Consider the following 19,671-nt stretch of genomic DNA (forward strand, 5'->3'; position numbering starts at 1 on the left):
GTAATGAGAAAAGTTTCGCATATGGCGTTGCAAGTTTCATTTGAATGATACTTGGGTTGTCTATGTTTCACGAGTGTGCGTGACTATAATATCTGATAAAGAATAAAAGCATCGAGTTGTGTGAGGAAGTTGCAGACGGAATATAAAACAAGCGAATGGATGTTTAAACGACCCGCAGGATGCGCCGAAACGGATTTTCATCTTATTCCTGAGCCAGAAAGATTTATTATCCAGTCAACATTTAACGTACCGCTTGCGTTTCGAATCTTTTACTCTTTGCAGAAACAAATCTAAAGTTTGAAGCGATAAAACTGTAATTTTGCGATTTTTAGTTTTTATTTTAGTTTTTATTTTATTCGCCAATTTGCTTCATTTCCTTTTAGACTCGTCTAGTTCGCGCTGATAGCGGCGTGTTTCTGCCAGTCGCGTGGGGGTGGCAGCGAGGCGGTTGTTTAGTGTGTCCTGCTGGTGTCGTGATTTATGGCCGTTATCTCGCGGCTTTCGCGTCGACAGCTTCGCCGACAATCCGACGCAATCGAGTCTAACGCGCGGCGGCCCACTTTTCTCGCCGCCGCACTTTTTAGGTTTTGTGAAAGTGTCGCGTTTTGCGTTTTATCTTGGTGTTACACGTGTAATGTCAGGGAGTTTAGAAAACACAAAATGCTGTTTAAAAAATCAACGTTTTGGGGGACTAGAGGTTAAAAAAGGTTATGTACGTTTAAGATTAATAAGAATTTGTGAAATTTTTATTGTTATTAAAGACAAATTCGCCGGAATTTTCATTACAAACTTTCAAGTGTACTGAAAAGATTATTTTTGCGTGTGTAATAAATGTAATATAAAATTTTCAAACACGCGGCGTCTAAAACGCACGTTTTAGGATTAAAGGATAATCAGAATTATTTGCATTAAAAATTTATAGAAATTTCACTTATTGTTTTGTTCGTATTTTAACAGATACATTATTTTATGAAATAATTCAGATTTTCGTTTTAACTATCCTATCTCATAGAAAATAGTCCGTAGATTAAGACGCTGCGATCAGATCTTAATTATCCATCCAGCCAATGATCAGGGAAAGCATGCGACGACTTATCATCAATGCCCAGCATGGACCATCGAGGCAGGTTCTTGAAGTTATCCAGGAAAATGTAAGTTATTTTACTTTTTGTGTTTATTTAAATTGGCGCGGTTTTTTGTGTGTGTAAAATATTGAATTTCAAGTCAATGAAGAATGAAAGTGCGGGTTGAAAGGGTGGAAAATGTCTGACTGATGGTTTCGGTTGGCAGCGGAGGTCTGGAGGTCTAATAGGGAAAACGAACCAATATTTATCTACGGTTTAAGTTCGCTGTGCAAAACCGGCTGAAAATGTCTAGCGGTGAAGACCCAGACCCAGACAGCTGAAAGAGGCTTGTGGTTGGGGGTGGAATTTTCCCTTTTCGCGTTCGGGTGTCTGGCGGAATTCACGGAATGAAGAACCGCAGAAAATGAAAACGAAATGAACCATATCCATCGTCAATTTTACAACTTTTACAGAAAATTTTTCATCGAAACACTGAAAATCGTTGTATTTTTGTTGTTTAATACAAAATTATGACAAATAAGTTATCTAGAGCTTTTAGCGAGCTTTTTACGCTAAAAAAACCATTGGAGTCATTTATGTCTATTAGCCTGCATAATTTATCTCACTCTCCGCACTAATGGATGTCAAAAGCCGATTAATACATGTTTTAATCCACAAAAATATAAAAAAAATAAGTGGATGTGAAGTATTTTGATGTAAAAATTTAAACATGCAGATGCAGAATTTTCCGATTAGCCCTTGACGCTATCTGTTGATAGGTAATCGACTTTTTAATGAGGACAGGTTTATTTTCCCCATCGTTGGACGGGCATGCATCGGGTGGCGTCGGCAACGGCGAGAAAGAGCTTTTAATTAAATTTTGATTCATTATAATTGAACGTTCGGCGGGATTAAATCGGCGATGCGCGATCACTTTCCCGCATGCCCCTTTGGCTGCATGTATGGCACGCACGATCGCAGCCGTGCATAAATATATGGAATCTGAATGAATCTGTGGATTCCGACTGATTCGGATTAACGCCCGCGCATCGGCGAACGTGTTTGTGCAAATTTCAACCCTATCATCGGATTAAATCGTGTGTGCATTTGATTATTCGATTAGAATGTTTTTAAAACATATATAATTTTATTCAGTTGTCAATTACAGCAAGAGAAATATTTTTAACGATCCGAAATGAATAAGATGAAATTTACCGTGAAATATCCGACTTGGAATAATTTTAATAGACGTACTAGTATTCAAAATCGAATCAATTTCTGAGCGTTGTCAAGTGTGCGATACCGAAGTGCTCATTAAATCGAATAAAAATGCGATCGTCAGAATAAGCATGTGAAAAGCGCGAGGGATCATTATGCGAGGGATGGAAAGCTCCGAGAAGACGCAGAAATTACTGCGGCGCACACACTCGAGCATACTCGGGGAGTTTTACTAAGGTCTCCAAAAGGCAGCCAAATCGAATGAAAATGTATTTTTCGTATTTTTCCTCGACTTAACGCAATACTCCTCTCTCTGCCATCAACCCAAGATTACCAAAACGTGTTCATCCTTTTCTTACACGTGAAAAACCCCTGAAAATCTACCTAGGGCTGGAAAATTCGGCTGGAGGAAATTATACCCTGCGGAAAAATCGATTTGATGACATACAGAATGAAATAAATAAATATATCTAACCTTATGCGTATTAACAAGCAGCGGAAAATTTTGTGTACAAAAAGAAAAGCGGAAAATGTGCGATTTGTGAAAATTGTGGCGAAAAAAACGAAGAAAAGCGTTGTCGGGCATCATGCCGACGCGAACGCAATGAAAATTATCCGACTTCTTTTATCTCTTCGGCCAGTGATTTATTGCCGGCGTCATTATCGCTTGATTGTGTACGTTTTGTACGCCATTCTTTCGACGAGAAGTGTCTTTATAGATTAGAATGGAAACGGGCTTCAGACATGGAAAAAGAAACTTGAGTAGAAAATCCATTCGGGAATGTAGGCCACCACAACCACATCTAGCCTACTCGTAACTTTAATATATTCCCACACACATAACCTCACATTACATCTACTAATGTGATTTGTTTTATTTTCCAGATTGGCTGCTGTGGTGCAGATGGTCCAAACGACTTCACCTCGCTGCACCAGCCGCTGCCAACGCAGTGCCGTGACACTGTCACCGGTAATCCATTCTTCCACGGTTGCGTCGATGAGTTGACTTGGTTCTTCGAGGAAAAAACCAGCTGGATCGCCGGGTTGACGATGACGCTAGCCATGCAGCATGTGAGTACTTTTTTCTTCTTTTACCTTTAGATACTACATCTTTTTCGAGTTTTTTTTTTTTTGCTTTGGAGTCGCTTTTGTTAGCACGCGTACTGACAATTGTAACGCGGCTCCCTCGTTATTCAACTTCTTGATATAAGAAGTGGGAAAAGTAAGAAAGCATGAAAGTAAGCAAAGAAAGCTAGGAACGTGGAGCATTTGAGGGGTTCCTGTGGGTGATGGCGGTGGTGGTGAGGCGAGAACGAGTGTTTCCTTGATTTCTTTGTTAGTCGTGGATTTATGTGCGCCTTTATCTTTAAGCTACACAATCCGCGAGCGCGAAACTTTGCGCACTTTTCCAGTGATTAATTGGCGCGGATTAAGAATTGTCTCGGAACTATTCTCGCGTGGACTTGAACTTAAACTTTCACACGCGAACACACACAAACCCAACACGCGTGAAAACTTTTCTACAATTGTTAAAAAGCAACGTGTGTTGCATACTAATTTTTGTGTGTTGAAAATAACCTCAAAAATGCGATTTTTACACAAAATGTAAAATTTTGCTTTTAATCGATTATTATCACTTAAATTAATCTCTGGATTGTGTTTGAAGCAAAGCAGACTTGAAGGGGCATCTGGTGCCTGTGTCGTCGCTGGTGGTTGTACTGTCCCGCGGGAAATCGTCGCACACTTCAAGGGTTTACGTCTTCATTAACTCACCATAAACGTCAATAAGTCCTAACTTATTACGCAATTTCGTTCGAATTTAAGCCGCGTTTAGAGAAATTAATCTCCCAGATGGCGCTTGCAAAGACCTTGCCATTGCCGACGTCGACGACCTCACGCGCACTTCCGGTTCCCCTGTAGACCCGAATTGGCGTGCGCGTATGCTTTAGCTTTAAACTTGCACTGATACAGGCAATCAACGTGTGCAAACTTTCTAATTGGATGGAACTTTTCCACTTTTCCACTATTGGATACCAAAGACAAAAAACAAACCGGAAACTACTTTTGACCTGGTTCTAGTCGTATATATTTACAAAGTAATTTCTAAATTGATATTGATTAAACAATAAACGTCCTGACGTCCAAATTCATGACTGGGCTTTCATTCCGGAAGTGAAAAATTAGGTTAATTTGATTGTGCACCATCGCCAGCTACTTAAAATAGCTACTTAGCGATGAGAATCAGGAATCGGGTATCATCAGGTAATGAACAGAGGAAACCTAATCACACGTTGATAGTCCTTGACGGTTTGCTGCGAGCGAGAATTGTGAACCAATATGCGAGGAGGGGTCGCAAGTGGTCGCGTTCGGTGTGAGGAGATATCACGGATATATAACGGGTATTTCTCCGCCGTGTGAATCCGCTTGATTAAAGCACGTAAAGGATATACATTATTCTAACAGAAGGATGCGGTGCACACACGCCTTCCGACCCAAAACCAACCTTCGATTTTGTGAGGTTGGGTGTGGTATGTATAATCAACGGAAAATGTCTCAATTTTCCAATAACCATTGTAAATATTTCTCTTGTTAACATTTACTTTCAACTGACCCAGATTATTTTTTGTTTCTAAAACAAACTAATTATCAGTGAAATTTTGTATAAGATTGTTTATATGTTTGAAAAAACAAGCGAAACAGATCTGATAGACCAATGGTCAGCATAATTGGCAATAATTTTCAATTTTGCGGTTCATTAGCTCGTGAATCGAACGACTCCCCAGCGGCGCCGACCTCCGAGGGCAAGAGACGACACTTAAAAGTGACAGGCGCAGACAATCAATTCCGAACGTTTCGCTGTTTCGCCAAACAAAACAAAAGAAATACAACGAAAACAAACAGGGCGCCCACGTCGCGATCGAATATGTCACAATGAAGAAACCAAACCAAAAAACAGCTAGCAGCAATCGATAACCGGAGGTTATTCACGATTTACTGACATGTCGGAAAATATACCGTCTTAATTCCACAAATGGAAACCTTTCCACCAAACTACCCCTCACCTCAGGGGCTGAAACTAGTATTAGGTTGAAGTAGAAGCAGCTAGTTGGGTTTTCTTCGTCTTGCGCGTAAGGAAAATGTTGTTGCAGTCTATTTGTTTGGTGTTTTTATTCGTCGACCCGTCGCCAGAACCTCTATTTTTCATTTATACGCCGCGTCGTAAAACTCACGGGGCGCAACCGCGTGGGACGACGGTTCTTTGTATAACTCACTCAAACAGGTGCCCCCCGCATTCTACCACCAACCCCCCACCGCCATTGGCCGGCTAACGCAATCAACATTTCCATAACTAAACAGAATATAACCTTAACTAAACACTGCCGCGCGCGTAGAATGAAATTACAACGCAAACACATCGGGGGCAAATTAACGATGGTCATTCCATTTAACCACAATTATTACAATTATAACACACTCGGCAAATATTTTTTTTTAAAACATAACGAATACATTTTAATGATTACGCCACGCATGAATGTTCCGGATTAATTAATTGCGAAATTAGTTTGAATCCAATTAGTATTGACTAATTGGAAATTGCAGAGTTGATATCAGATGGTAGCAAACGCATAGGTAGATAGATATATACATAGAGAGAAGGGTCTAATCGCATCCGGTGCGAAATACAGAAGATGCACATCAACTACCTTCGCGAGCTACGAGTACATATAGCCAGTCAGCTAATTAACTAACGCATCGCGTTTACCAATTTACCACATCTTGAGTTGACTTTGGCTTTGCTCGGGGTTCGTGTACGTGGATGGAGCAGCGTTGGGTTCATTAATTGTGCGAGATATGTTTCTCACAAATTATCCGAGAGTAATGTAAGATGTTGTGTCGCGTCTATAGCTTGTAAGAGATGAATATCAAAGTGTTTCGGTAAAGCAGTTCAATCAATAATTATTACATTTGTTACTTTAATGATGAAAATTTAATCAAAGTATTTTTTACTTTCACTTTTAAAATGCTAGTTTTTCTACGGTTTTGAAACGCAAAAGTGATTAAAGTACTTTAGTCACCGGTTTTAGTCACGGGTGTGGTTAAAGTGCCACTTAGCGCACTTGATACTTAAAAACTATTAAAATAAGCAATTTATTACAAAAATGTTTAATAAATTAATTTCTGCAATTTTTCAATTTTCTTAACGTGATAAAAAAGAATTGTTGATCACAATTTGGAATAGACATTCGAAACTATTAGACGGTGTACGAATAGAAATAGAAAACCCGGTTACCGGCTGCCGCCCTCGTTTGGTAATAGAACTGGCTGGCGGCGGCGGCGTATGCAAGCGCCGTATAGAAAATTGGAGTGAATTATTGTTTGCGGATAGAAGGGCGGAAAAGGGCACAGCGCTGGGAGCCTTGCACTTGCAATGCACGGCCTACCTATCGACGCTATTCTATTCGTGCGTACTTTGTTCGTTTTAAACCGCCGCCGACAAAAAGGATAAATTTTCGCCGGGCGGCGCCGATTCGCGTTGACAACCTAATGGATACGCTGGCTTCGTGCAAATATTGTTCGTACGCGAGGATGTAATTTTTTCCTTTGAGCCGATCGCCATCACAGCAGCAGTTTAGTGGTGGTGAGGTTAGGGAAAGAAAAAATTGTATTTTCCCAAAACGACTCCAAATGCTTTTTCGAATTGTAATTATCCACAAACAGAGTTAAACTGTGTTTGTATTCTGGGATAAAGCCGTTTTTTAATAGAAATGACACAATTTTCTATACATTTTATTATTAACTAGCTGTTGCCCGCGACTTCGTTCCGGCAGTGTTTAATAAAAATGTAATTCGTTTTTACTCTCTTGTTCTAGACATACTCGTAATAAGAGTCAATTCTATCAATAAGATTAGCTATTTTAATTTAAAGAAATTAATTATATAAAGTTTTGTCAATAATGCACTTCAGCGCGCCATCTCGAATTCAACTATTTAACTATAACTATGATTGAATTTCAATGTCAAATTTTATTCTATAGAAAAGAGCTGTTTTGAGGATTTTCCCGGCAATTATTCGAATTTTTCTCACCTTTTAAACCTTCCCTAGACCTCCACGAATAATTCAAGACCAAGATAAGATAAATCCGTTCAGCCGTTCTCGAGTTTTTGCGAGACTAACGAACAGCAATTCATTTTTATATATTATTAATGGAATGTTTGTAGTTGGATGAATTTTAATTGAATTTATACAATGTGTGCGGAGTTGAGCATGTGTCACCAACGTGTAAATGCCAGGAAAATGAATAAAACACATGCAAGCAATGCAAGCGTGATAAATCGTCCTGGAGGTCTTCCATGCGCGCTGCAGAAATTAACAAACGAGCGCGCGTGCGGTCACAGCGCGATATTAAACATTTTCAAGTCAAGTGCCATCGGCCGAAACTCTCCAGCCGCCTCGCAATTCGCATTAAAATTATTTATGTTTCAGAGCCCAGGCGCTGCACTTATTCCATTAATATACAAATTAAACTCGGCATTCGCAATCACATTTAATGTTATTCAAACATCAAAACTCAACGAAAACAAAAACATTCATTTCGAAAATGAAATAATTTTATATTATCTCAAGTGTGATAGTATTCCTTTTGTGATATGTCTTTTAAATTGCATGAATAAGTTGAATTTCTTGAATGCGCGCGCGGGGACTCATTAAAAATATAATTAATCGCGGCCCATTAGTGCGGGGAGCGTCAGTGGGTATTTATTTATATTCACTTTATATTCATTTCCTTTTATTAAGCGGCGCGCCGGGAAGGAGTGCATCCTACCGGAGATGCAGCGCGTTCAGCGCCAAGATGGCGGTACATTTCCGCGACACGGCGTTCAATTAATTGAAAAAGCCAACCATAATTGCATTAAGCAGCGTAATTAGAACCAGCAGTCATTTTTTATTAAATATACAAAGTGTTCAACTTAAAAAATTAATTTTTTTTGTTTTTACGCTTCATTTTAAAGAAAATAATAAATTTTAAAATGATATGGAATTAACAATATCTTAACGACTGATTTAACCTCAAAATATTCTTATTTTGTTGATTATTGAACACACTGTACATGATTTTAATTATTGGTGTTGTGTACGATGAAAACGACTTGAAACACTTTGCACACGCTGAAATTGAAAATTGCCGGAAGTCGACGACGGCGACACGCTGTTTAAAACAGAAGAAAAAAGTCCTAATGGCGTATTAAGCGACAAACCGACTTCCTTAGCTTAATTAAATCCACCTCTAATTTTTCTGACCACAAGACACCAACATTCTATGCGTTTAATTATTTTTTGTTTTAAATTGATGCAAAACGTGTTTATTTTGCATTAAGCGTATATTTACCTTTCTATTGTTGTAAATAATGTTTACGTACGTTTAAGTAAACTAGCGCTTAAATTTAAAGCTTGAAAGTTTCGGCGAGTAATAAATGTTACGCTTCAAAATAATATCGAAGCGTAATCAGTATCAATACGCGAATCGCGCGCAAAGTTTGCCGCCTGTGTGCGCTTCAATTGGCCGAGAGACGAATTACAACCGCCCCCGCGTCGATACTTGATGTACTTTATTGTTGTTGTTGTTGTTGTTGTAGCTGGGTTCGCGCAGGCAAAACAGCGATGGCAAATCGCCGATCGGAATGCAAAGTTTCGCGTTGTATCGACTACTTTAACAAACAAGTGTAATGCTAACAAATAACAAACACTATAAATACTCTAAAATAACATAATGGATGCCAAAATAAGAAAAAATTCTTTTTATATTTTTAGACTTTTTGTTTTTAGTTTTTGTTAAATATTTGAAAATGTTTTAACAAAAGAAGTGAATATAATGCACCGGTGGTCGTGTTTGTATACTTTGGGCCAGCTCAGATATTATGTAAGCGAATTCGCAGCATGCAGAGCGAACGTCAACACAACCTGCGCGGTGGTTCGTGGGCGGTTTGGCGGCGCGCCGCCGCCACTGCGTGGAAACGCGACCGCATCGCAAATAAATCCCTCGACTCTTTACGCTTTTGTTTCGCGCAACAATAAGATAGTAATTAAAATGCAAATTGAAAGTAAGTCAGCATAAAATGTGCGCGGCCAGCAAACCACCACCACTTTGTATTACAGAGTTCTACAAACGGAAATAATAATAAAACAAATGTTGTACGTGTGATTCTCTTCTATGTATTAATTCTTAGGCGTGTTTTTAATATTTTCATGAAATGTTAAAGATAACACCCGGTAGGATATTTTATGCCCTCATGGTTTCATGGTTTGGTAATCTTGCGTTCGTTTGCGGATTGTCTTTTTGGAACAATCCCGCTTTCCACTTATCCATTTGAAAAAGATATTCCCGGCATGCACCGCCGCCGCCGCAGCGGGAACCAACCCTCTTTGGGCTTCATGCAGTCCAAGTGGAAAGTGGAAGCTGCTCGTCGGCGCTTTCCACTGTGTTGGCTAACCACAAAGTGCATTCACTATTTTAAAATGTAAATAGGAAAATTATTCTTCGCCATTGTAACAAAAAAAAATTAATCAGGAAAATATTTCAACCATAAACATTTTTTCTCTTAATTTTTAGTTCAGGAAGTTTTAATATGAGTTTTAGTCACGGGATTGATTAAGCGCTCCACCCTGTGACTAAAACCCGTGACTAAAGTATTTTATGTGCCTTAAAACCGTGAAAATAAAAAATTCTGTTTTTATACGTTTATTAAAATGGTGAGTTAATTATATCTGATTTATAGATGTAGTTAAACTAGTTGTAACATATTTTAACAAGTAAACATAAAATATTCACATTTTCCGCTTTGAATAAAAAATACGTTCTGTGATAATGCACACGTAAATGAGTATAAACGAGTCGTAAAATACAACCGAGTTAATTACTAGTTTTATCTTGGTGCTTATAATATCAGCGGTTCTAAATTTTTTATTAACTTTCATAAGCTATCAAAAAAATCATCATTAAAATAGCGTAAAGTATAATGTTGCCATTGACTTGCAGCCAGCCGCATGCGACGCTACATTTCACCCCTTTGCGAACAAAAAGTTATAAACTGTAGAAATATAAAACAAAATAAAAACGTATGACCTAATTTAAATGAAAAATGCGTAATATAAACTTCCTTTTATACAAGGAAAAATGTGCGGAGAAAAAATAAAAACTTTAAAGCACGATATAAATTTTAAATAAAAACCCGCGAGACACGCAATGCAAATGGTCGAATGCCTTCACATTAGAGATTATAAGCCATGCAAACCTCCAAGAAGAAGATTAATAAACTCGAATGTGCGATAAGAAAGCGGTCGTAATTAAAAATGTAATTAATGAGCTAGCTGATAATGCGTACATTTTATATTTTTCTCCCCCGTTGAGAAACTCAGGGTCATGAATACGGAAAAAATGTGTTATCACAAAATGCGACAAAAAAGAAACACAAGGTGTTTAAAAACTGCAGAAAATAAATATTTGAACACGCTGTATATTCCTGAGTATTATTGCATCTTGTGGAGTAGGTAATTCTCCTGAGAAATTAAATGTTTTGGTCAAAAGTGTGGTTTTAGATATTTTCCTGCGCGAGCGAGTCTATTCCCGTTTCACAATTCCGGTTTTCCGGCGAAAGGCAGACTTTCACTCATTGCACTCATGCTGTGCGGTTTCCACAGGGCTGCCCAGCTGGCATTCGTTTCGGTCTGTCGCTCTTTTAACGCCTGCGAACCAAAACCGGAAAACCGGAAAAATTTATAAATAAAAATAGTAAATAATCGAATTTTTAGTTTATTTTTAATGTGACGAGTAAAATCTTATTCAAAACCGGAAGCCGGAAATATTGTGTGTCGTTTAGTTTCATAAATTAAGTCTTAATTTTTAATAATGTTAACTTTACTAATTAATTACGTTTAATGTTTCAGATACTGAACATCGTCATGTCTATTATCCTGATGAAGGCCATCCCCATGGAGGAAAACGCGTTCTCCAAGTATCGTCATTAAACCTGCTTTTTAATTAAGTTTTTTGCGTCATTTTTATCTCCTTGCGAGCGTATTCTTAAAACATGTTTAAGTCTTTTACGATTCAAGATAGTTGAAAGTTTGCGCAAGTTTTTTCAAACTTTCTAAGTTTTATTCGCAAAAACTACAATCCGACAATTGCTGCTTAATTTTTCTTCATTAAAAATGACAACTAGTAATAAATTAATCTTGATTAATTATGCAAATAATTAAAAATAGCCATGGCAACAATTTTTTCATCTACAACTTTAGAATATGTAGTAACATTTTGTATTTTTGGGAATAAATAGATGTAATCAACGTGTAAACTGCTCTTATGTAAGCAAACCACGAATTTTCTGAGCTTTAAAATGTTTGATTTTGTTGAATGCGTAATTAAAAACAGTGCTTTCCACTTCCGCTTCAGATTCAGCGTACATCGATGGAGGCTGTTCGCACTCAGCCTCGATTAATACACCAATCAAGCAGAGCCCTTACGATTGCTCTTAATTAGCAAAAGGTCGACGAATGCGCCACGCCGAAAAGTTGCCTTTGAACTCAGTACTCCATCACCGAAGTTCCCAAAACCGAGCGGCGCTGTCCTGACAAAGTTTTCCTCAGTTCGACCTTTCATAATTTGATAGTACGACCGGCGAAATTAAGCCCCGACGAGTTGTGCGCTTGTCCTCACGCCCACTTTTGACCAGCAGCGAGGTTTGTTATGCTAAAATATAGACGCGTTCATTAAGCATAATAAAAAAGTCGGATAAAAAGCAAACGCGAATGCGGATATGACTACGTTCGCAATTACCACATGTCCAGACATTCAACAAATTCAACATCCGGGAGTTGTCGCTTCGCATTCCGTTTCGAATATTTTCCCGTGGACTGAGGTCTGCTAACGAATATCCTCATTCCGACTTGACCCTCCGGTGCAATCCAGGCTGATCCCTGCCTCGGATGTCGCCGCAGCGCAGAAATCAATATCGACGTTGATGCGACGTGCAATTGTCCGGTCGTTATTGAATTCAAGCATACTAAAGTATATCCGATGAGGAATTTCACCTCGGATGCTTCAAATAGATTACAGAAAGCAATTTGCCGCCGGCGGGGTAGCGGTGGACGACGCTGTCCTCAGCATACCTGCCAATATTGTGTAAATCTGTGGTGGAGGCGCCATTTTGGGGCTCCTTATTTGATTAGTGAAGCCAGACCAAGTTGGGTGAAGCAGTGAACTGACAAGATACTAAACCAGATAATTACAAAAACTTTAGAATTAAAATTTGAATTTAAATTTAAAATAATAAAACAAAAATGTATTTAAAACTAAAAATATCACAACATAAATATAACATAATAAAAACACCAAAATTATTTCTTAAATTGTTGCTGGATTTCTTCCAACGTTTTTCCCTTAGTCTCCGGAATGATAAAGTAACAAATAAAAGCAGAAATCAATGTAGATAAACCATAAAACCAAAATATGGCATAAAGTCCAACATATTCCAGTAAAAGGGCAAACACCTGAGCAGTTATGGCAACAGACAACCCCATATTGATGTTCATCACAACAAACGCCTTACTCTTAACACTCGATGAAAACATTTCACTTAAAAGCAACGTTGGTACAATCCCCAGTCCAATGGAGAATGAAATAATGTAACACACCATCAATACCAGCGGTAACACCGAAAACCCTGGTAAATCCAAATCAGTTTCATCATTGATATAAAACACAGCTCCCTGCGAAAATAGAACCAAGCTACAAGCAGCACAAGATAGAATAGTGGCTAGTCTTCTTCCTAATTTATCCAAAACTGATGATGCAATCAATGAACATGTAAAACATGACGCGTTGTATATCATAGAACAGGTACCAGCTTGAAGATTACTCCCTGATCTCCTGAAGATTGTCTGGATGTAAACTGCAATTGCAGCAGCACCACAGAAATTCTGTATCCACCTCACCGCAGCCACAATACAAGCTGATTTTCGATTGCTTGGGATTTTTATGAGGTCAATATACCTTCCTGTTTCTGATTGTTGACGTTTGACATCTGCTGTCAACTGGGTGAGTTCATCTTCAACGTTTTCTTTACCTCGTAACCATTGAAGTGATTTTCTAGCTTCATCTGTACGTTCCCTCATTAATAACCAATAAGGTGACTCTGGTAGCACAGGAAAATTCAACATGAATAATACTGGTAATAACATGAGAATACAAGCAGCGTTGCTGATACTGAAGAATGACCCAATGGAGTTAATCATAAACTGGCCCAGATACATGGAGAGTGCCATTGAGTTACCCCAACGTCCACGCACTTTTGGTGTGGCTATTTCTGCGACATAGCATGGAAGAGCTGAGAATAGACAGGCATCACCAATGCCATCAGCTATCCGCGCTATGTAGTAGACATACAGTGGACCTCCGATGATACAGCAGATCAAGCTGATGACATAAGGTATAGTTACTGAGAGGATGGCTTTCTTACGGCCCACAATATCGATGATACCCCCTACGAAGGGACTTGCAACGACTGTGGCAATCGGAGGGATGACGGCCAGATAAGAAAGTTCAGTCATTGTCATTTTGTAAGGGTTCTGAGTCTCATCCAGGAGGATTGGTACGGATGGCGAGGGCCATGCAAAAAGTGCACCACCAACTAAACTGTTCAGGCATACTGGAAATAATAATAACTACAATTAAAAAATATTTTAAAATTATTTTTAAAGAGATAATACCTATGATAATACTGTAGATTTGTGTCCATGACTTTTCTTCGCCTGAAATTTGCTTCACAACAGGTTTATGTAACATTTTCTATCAGTAATATGATTTTCAACGAAGCGTCAAACGGATCATGATACAAATGGTGAAATTTTCGCAAACCGGCGAATTTATTCATTTTCTGATTATTACATCGAGTTTGTTTTATTATGGTGTCTCCGACGTCACACTTATCAAGTTGCCAAGTAAGTTAATTTTCGCGTGCGATAATATTTCACATACATCCATCACCTTCGAACATAATCTGCGCTCATGACTGGAGCATGTTACAACTGATACCAGTGTTAACGTGGCGAAACATTTTTTTGAGTGACACGCGCCTTTTTCGACGCTGAACAAACATTTGCTCATGTTTTAGATCTTAAATCTTAAAACAGCAAAAAAGATGCGAATTTAGATTAATTTATGAATACACATCTAGACTGAAATTATATTTATGGTAAACATTGTGATAATGATGAAAATGACGAAATGTCGAGCACGTATGGTACAATTATTTGTTTTCATCGCGTTTGTGATGTGATATTTAGATGTTGATAGTCGTAAAATTAAAAAAAAATTAAAAATTTTAAAATTATTTTTTGTTGATTTTGGATTTTTTAAATGTTTTTATAGAAAACTAGCTTTAACCCGCGGCTTCTCTCGCGAATATCTAAAATAATGAAGTTGCTTCCGTACGCGTCTGTAGTCACAGAAGAAGTAACAATGAAGTAGAATGGCGGGAAGTTTAAAATGGCTGAAAGTATAGTCTATGGAAGTATAGTGTACAGTCTCCATAGTGTAGTCAATTGGATTTGATGTGGACGTAGCTGTCGGTAATACAGTGTGATAATACAGTGTGATGGTACTATAGTACTTAGGTTTGAGCTTCATTGCTGGAATGCTAGATGGCGTTAAAGTAGTCAATTAGCCAGATGCAGAGGTATTATTGGCTAAACAATTTCTTTATTTTATTTAAAAAATATTTTTTATTAAATAAAAAGTAGCCTATAACCATTCGGGGACCACTAAGAATATGTGTACAAATTTTCATGATGATCGGTTAAGTAGTTTTTGCGTCAAAGTGTAACAAACATCAGGACTTTCGCATTTATAATATTAGTAGGGATTAATTATTATATTGTTCACTTATAAATTTAATTTTGAAATTTCTATAAGCATTTTGAAATTAACTGCGATTTTGAATAAAACACGTTCATTAAACCTCTAAGCTGGGCTTTTTATGCGAAACAATCCTCGGCGCATACAGTAGACCGAAAAGTAGATGAATACGTACAAAACCGCCGACTTTGCTCTACACTCGCTCATACCTTTACTTATTGCTTTGCTTTGCGCTGGGGTGAAAACCCTCAAGTGCATAAGCGCTCTTTGGACTGATAATTACGGGGCGGACCAAAGCCGATTGTGTGAATTACACGACACAACGATGTTAAGTTTCGAAAGCGATGCTATTGCTTCAGTCCGGTTGAAAATAGACATAAAATTATAACAATTAATTTTAACTTGGATTAATTTGATATGTTGGAAATGAATTTTGTGGCTAAATTTGTAAGTTTTAGCATAATTATCGATTTATTTAAATTGCAGCTTAATGCGTCGTAATTTATTCAATCCGCTTTGGGGGTGAATGTTAATCCGACGCGTGTAATATTCCATAGTGGCGTAAAATTATTTTTACCCGCTGAAAATCGATTAAAATGCTAATACTCAAAATTTGATTAATTCGGCCTAGTGATTGGCTAAGTGACTTATGACTTGTTACATTTTACCCACAAAAGGTTACTTAACTTAAGTATCGTATTTTTAACTTTTTTTTTGAAATACTGGAACAATGAATGCAATAAAATCGATTTTTTTGTTAACCTACTCTATATTTTGTCCAAAAATAAATATTTTCATTTTATTTTATTCCCTCATGTATATTTAAACATCAATCACCATGAACGACATTGATATTTTATTCTGGCGTAAAAAACAAATCATCAAAGGCCTTAAAACATATCTGTATGCAATATTTATTTAAATCCACACAAACCACTCCAACAAATTCGTAGATATAAATGTATTGTTTTTTACGCATGAAATTGATTTTTAAATATTCAGCCCCCGAGCGTTTAGTAAACTTTGCAGCTCCCTGTTCGCGGTGCACTGTGTCGATTTAATTTCGAAAACATGCAAAACATACAATTTACAATCTCGCGTGCGCGCGGTGCGAACGGATGAACGCCGAATGAATACTCTTCATTTGGTAATTAGTTTTGTACAATTTACATAAATATATGCGTATGCAATTTATCGGCGGTGGCGGTTGCAATGGCCGACCACCACAATGGTTGGTGGATACGATGAACCGTAATGCAATATATTAGGGGGCCGCAAATTGCATTTCGCATGATGCAAAACGAAAAATTAAATTCGAGCATTTAATGAAACGTAAAACGTGAGATCAACATTCAACAAAATTTTATACGTCGACTGAAAGTAATTAATATATGTTTACATAATAATATCAAATTACGTGTTGAAACATTGTTGAAAAGTTTTAATTTTGAAATTTCGCAGAAATTTAACTGAGGGAAACTTCAATGCATCAAAAATATGTTGTCTACAGATAATTTAAAATAGAAATTGAGTTGTTTATAAATGCAAAGTGCAGAAAATCTAATTTTGATTGCTATTGCGAATTTAATTAAGCAACACGACGTCGCGCGACTAACGACATCCCTCGAAACGACTGTTTCGTCGAATTTCGAATTGAACGCTCGACTTCTCGCGGCGAAAGTCGGCGTAAGCCTCCACGCTCAAAGCTTAGAAACTAGAAACCAGACAACCTAATGCCAATTTTCATTTAACTAATCACGATTGCGCGAATCTCGGCTTTGGACGGAACGTTAACTCCTTCAGCCCCCACGCTAGCAAACTATCTCCACATCTACAGTCTGTTTGCATAACTAGTAAAATTAAAAGTTTAAAATTAAAAAAATTAAACAAATTTTATTATAAAATGAATTAAAAATAAAATTTATCCATAAATAACTTTTTTTTAATTTTAAAATTTTTTTCAATATTTTCTCTTTTGTCATCATACTGTAGCCACAATGAAACTACGCCGAATTAGTAGTAACCCTCGTTAAAGTGATAAGGGTAGATTTTCTAAGTACAAACCAACATGCTTGTAGAGCATCACAAAGAGACTCTAAAACAAGGCGAAATTAAAATTTAATAAAAATTGTAATTAAAACTTGCATCAGAAATGATTTTTCGTGAGTTTGTTTTTGATTAAATTCCACATTCAGAATAATCACTTAATGAATTCTCTTTTGATGGCACAGGTAACGCGTGAACGTATTGAAAAGGAAATAATGGTTTGGGGGCGGCAGGAAAAAGGGTTGTTTAATGTACCCGTTCACTCCACCAAAAACATATCATGGAGAGTGAGCAATCTCGATCCATGTATTCATCCGCCTTCGTGTGTCGCACATATGCCCTCTAAAAGTATGCAAAACGCATTGGACAACCCTCCAGCCCCCCATTAGACTATTTGCTAATGTCGCATCGTGCAGCACTCAAAAACGTACTTAAAGGCCCTTAAAATCCATTCGAATTGAAACGTAGTGGTCGTTTTCACGTTTTAACTTACATTTAAAACATTTCACTAATTTTCTCATTTTCATGTACAAATCAAGTCAATATAACATAGGCAACCCACAGTGCTTTTATAACCATACTTTTAGTAAATCTACAAACGCCATCTTTCGGTAATTTATAGCCGAACAGTTTTAAAAGTTATTTTCATCAACTATTCGCGGAATTTAATTGCAGCCAGGCGCTGATAAAGTAGGTTATGTGCAGGCTGACATGCAACCGAACGTCAAACAAAAACCACCATCGACGCGCCGCCCCAGAAAATATGCGCTTCGCGCACGCTATTAAAACCAACCTCGCAGCGCCGGAAACGCCACACGATACACTCGCACTTCTTACCCTTTTAACTTGTAAATGTTGCAAAGTCTGGCGGGCACCGTGGTGGCGGTAGTAGCGGCGGCGGCAACTGAGGGGGATGCTTTTGTTCCAAACTCGCTCTCGCACGTAGCGGTGCGTTCAAGCGTCCCGAGCGAAACTCGCATTATTATTTATGACCTTACTATAATTACAATACACCGAAATTTATATCTTGATCATGCACACTTTGCTAAACTGTAGCCTCCTGGGGAGAGCCGCCACCCTCGCGACTATCGTGACCAGAGCGCGCGCTGTACTCGCATGAGAGAAAACACGAGCACGTTTTCGCTCCGAACTGAAAATACAAAATACAAAATTCGTACGTAATTCGCACGATGCCAGACTTTTAATTCGATTATACAGTGGGAAAACGTTCAGAATTTCATTTCGAAGTGACTACGAGCCACCACAACGATATACAAGCATTTTGTTAGAGTTTAAAGCCGTTTAATTCGATTAATATGTGCGGAAACTATTGTTAAAGTTATGCAACCAGTTATACATAACCTATTTTAACCTAAAATCAAAATTTTTGTTTTATTATTCACATAACGCTCAGTGGAACAATAAAACAAATTATCGCGTCTGGTGTAAGAGGGTGCACAAAATCCACTTTACATTTTAAATATAATACATAATAAACAAGACTCTAAGGCCGGATGCGACGTCACTAATAAAATGCGCAAACATTTAAACAAACAGCGCCCTCGGGCGATTTCAATTCACGCCCGTACGAATTTAATTCCACTTTTATTATTTCGAATAAATTTTCAAATATTATTTGTAAATATAATTTCATTTGTGTATAGTGGCGCCATCTATGAAGACAAAAAATTATTGTTTTTTATTGCGCTTGTTTTGCTTGTGTTACCTTGAGTGAATTCATTAGGTCGTAAATTTTTGGGTGGTGCTTTATTCGAACACAAATTAGCCATCAAAGCGGCGTGCTTTCGCTAAATTACGACCACAAGCGGCGTAAATTGTAACCGCTAAAGAAGACGAAAATAAAACGAAGCTAATGAAAGACATCACGACACATCATCATTACGAATTAAGTAACGATATGGCCGGGCACTTTCGCGTCCACGTGCGATTAAGTATCGGGGATTTTAGTGCGGACTGATAAAACGCGCGCACTGTTTGCTGCCGTGGAGTAACACCCCTTTATACCGGACGTTTACGCGCATAATAGCCAGCGTCAAATAATGACTTTTAATAACGCTGCGTTGTGTTTATAGAGCAGCCAATAAAAGCATAGTTATTCTTTATATGGCGACAGTAGCTCCACTAAAAGATGAAAGCAGACGCAGTTTTTTAGTTTTTATTATTTATTTTATTGTTTTGGGGTCCGGCTATTTTTTTGAGTGGGGTAATAAATAATTTTATTAAGGGTGTATTTTTGGTAAAATTTTAGAAGAATATTTTTCGGTTTTATTGATATAATCGTAATGATGAATTATAAATGGTAAAAGTTAGCGATCATCCTCATCGTGTTTCGTGTTGGTTGGACGTCGTCTCCTTAGGGTGCATGCGGTAATAACCACAACCACCCTGATGGCTTTAAAACAATTATT

The 19,671-nt window shown here is 37.8% G+C and overlaps 2 protein-coding genes across 2 annotated transcripts; one reads left to right on the top strand and one right to left on the bottom strand.

Moving 5' to 3' along the window:
- Positions 1–1,061: 1,061 nt before the first annotated feature.
- Tsp2A (tetraspanin 2A) lies at positions 1,062–11,636 on the top strand. The gene is made up of 3 exons (XM_065302857.1): positions 1,062–1,151; positions 3,168–3,353; positions 11,230–11,636. The coding sequence occupies exons 1-3, from the start codon at positions 1,068–1,070 to the stop codon at positions 11,308–11,310; spliced, it is 351 nt and encodes a 116-aa protein (XP_065158929.1). The 5' UTR covers positions 1,062–1,067; the 3' UTR covers positions 11,311–11,636.
- A 959-nt stretch (positions 11,637–12,595) lies between these two features.
- On the bottom strand, positions 12,596–14,335 carry LOC135792242 (facilitated trehalose transporter Tret1-like). The gene is made up of 2 exons (XM_065302856.1): positions 14,050–14,335; positions 12,596–13,988 (listed from the first exon to the last, which is right to left on the bottom strand). The coding sequence occupies exons 1-2, from the start codon at positions 14,123–14,125 to the stop codon at positions 12,679–12,681; spliced, it is 1,386 nt and encodes a 461-aa protein (XP_065158928.1). The 5' UTR covers positions 14,126–14,335; the 3' UTR covers positions 12,596–12,678.
- Positions 14,336–19,671: the final 5,336 nt, after the last annotated feature.

This window comes from Atheta coriaria, unplaced genomic scaffold, assembly GCF_025399875.1.
Source record: "Atheta coriaria isolate IRGN ID8LTWV9N9 unplaced genomic scaffold, Caltech_Dcor_3.1 hic_scaffold_5_pilon, whole genome shotgun sequence".
NCBI lineage: Eukaryota > Metazoa > Arthropoda > Insecta > Coleoptera > Staphylinidae > Dalotia > Dalotia coriaria.

Bases quoted from the DNA above. Each gene is read 5' to 3' on its own strand.
- Tsp2A (XM_065302857.1), top strand. From the start codon at position 1,068: ATGATCAGGGAAAGCATGCGACGACTTATCATCAATGCCCAGCATGGA. The intron at 1,152-3,167 runs GTAAGTTATTTT...TTTATTTTCCAG, and splicing joins TTGAAGTTATCCAGGAAAAT to ATTGGCTGCTGTGGTGCAGA. The intron at 3,354-11,229 runs GTGAGTACTTTT...TTAATGTTTCAG, and splicing joins TGACGCTAGCCATGCAGCAT to ATACTGAACATCGTCATGTC.
- LOC135792242 (XM_065302856.1), bottom strand. From the start codon at position 14,125: ATGTTACATAAACCTGTTGTGAAGCAAATTTCAGGCGAAGAAAAGTCA. The intron at 13,989-14,049 runs GTATTATCTCTT...TATTATTTCCAG, and splicing joins AATCTACAGTATTATCATAG to TATGCCTGAACAGTTTAGTT.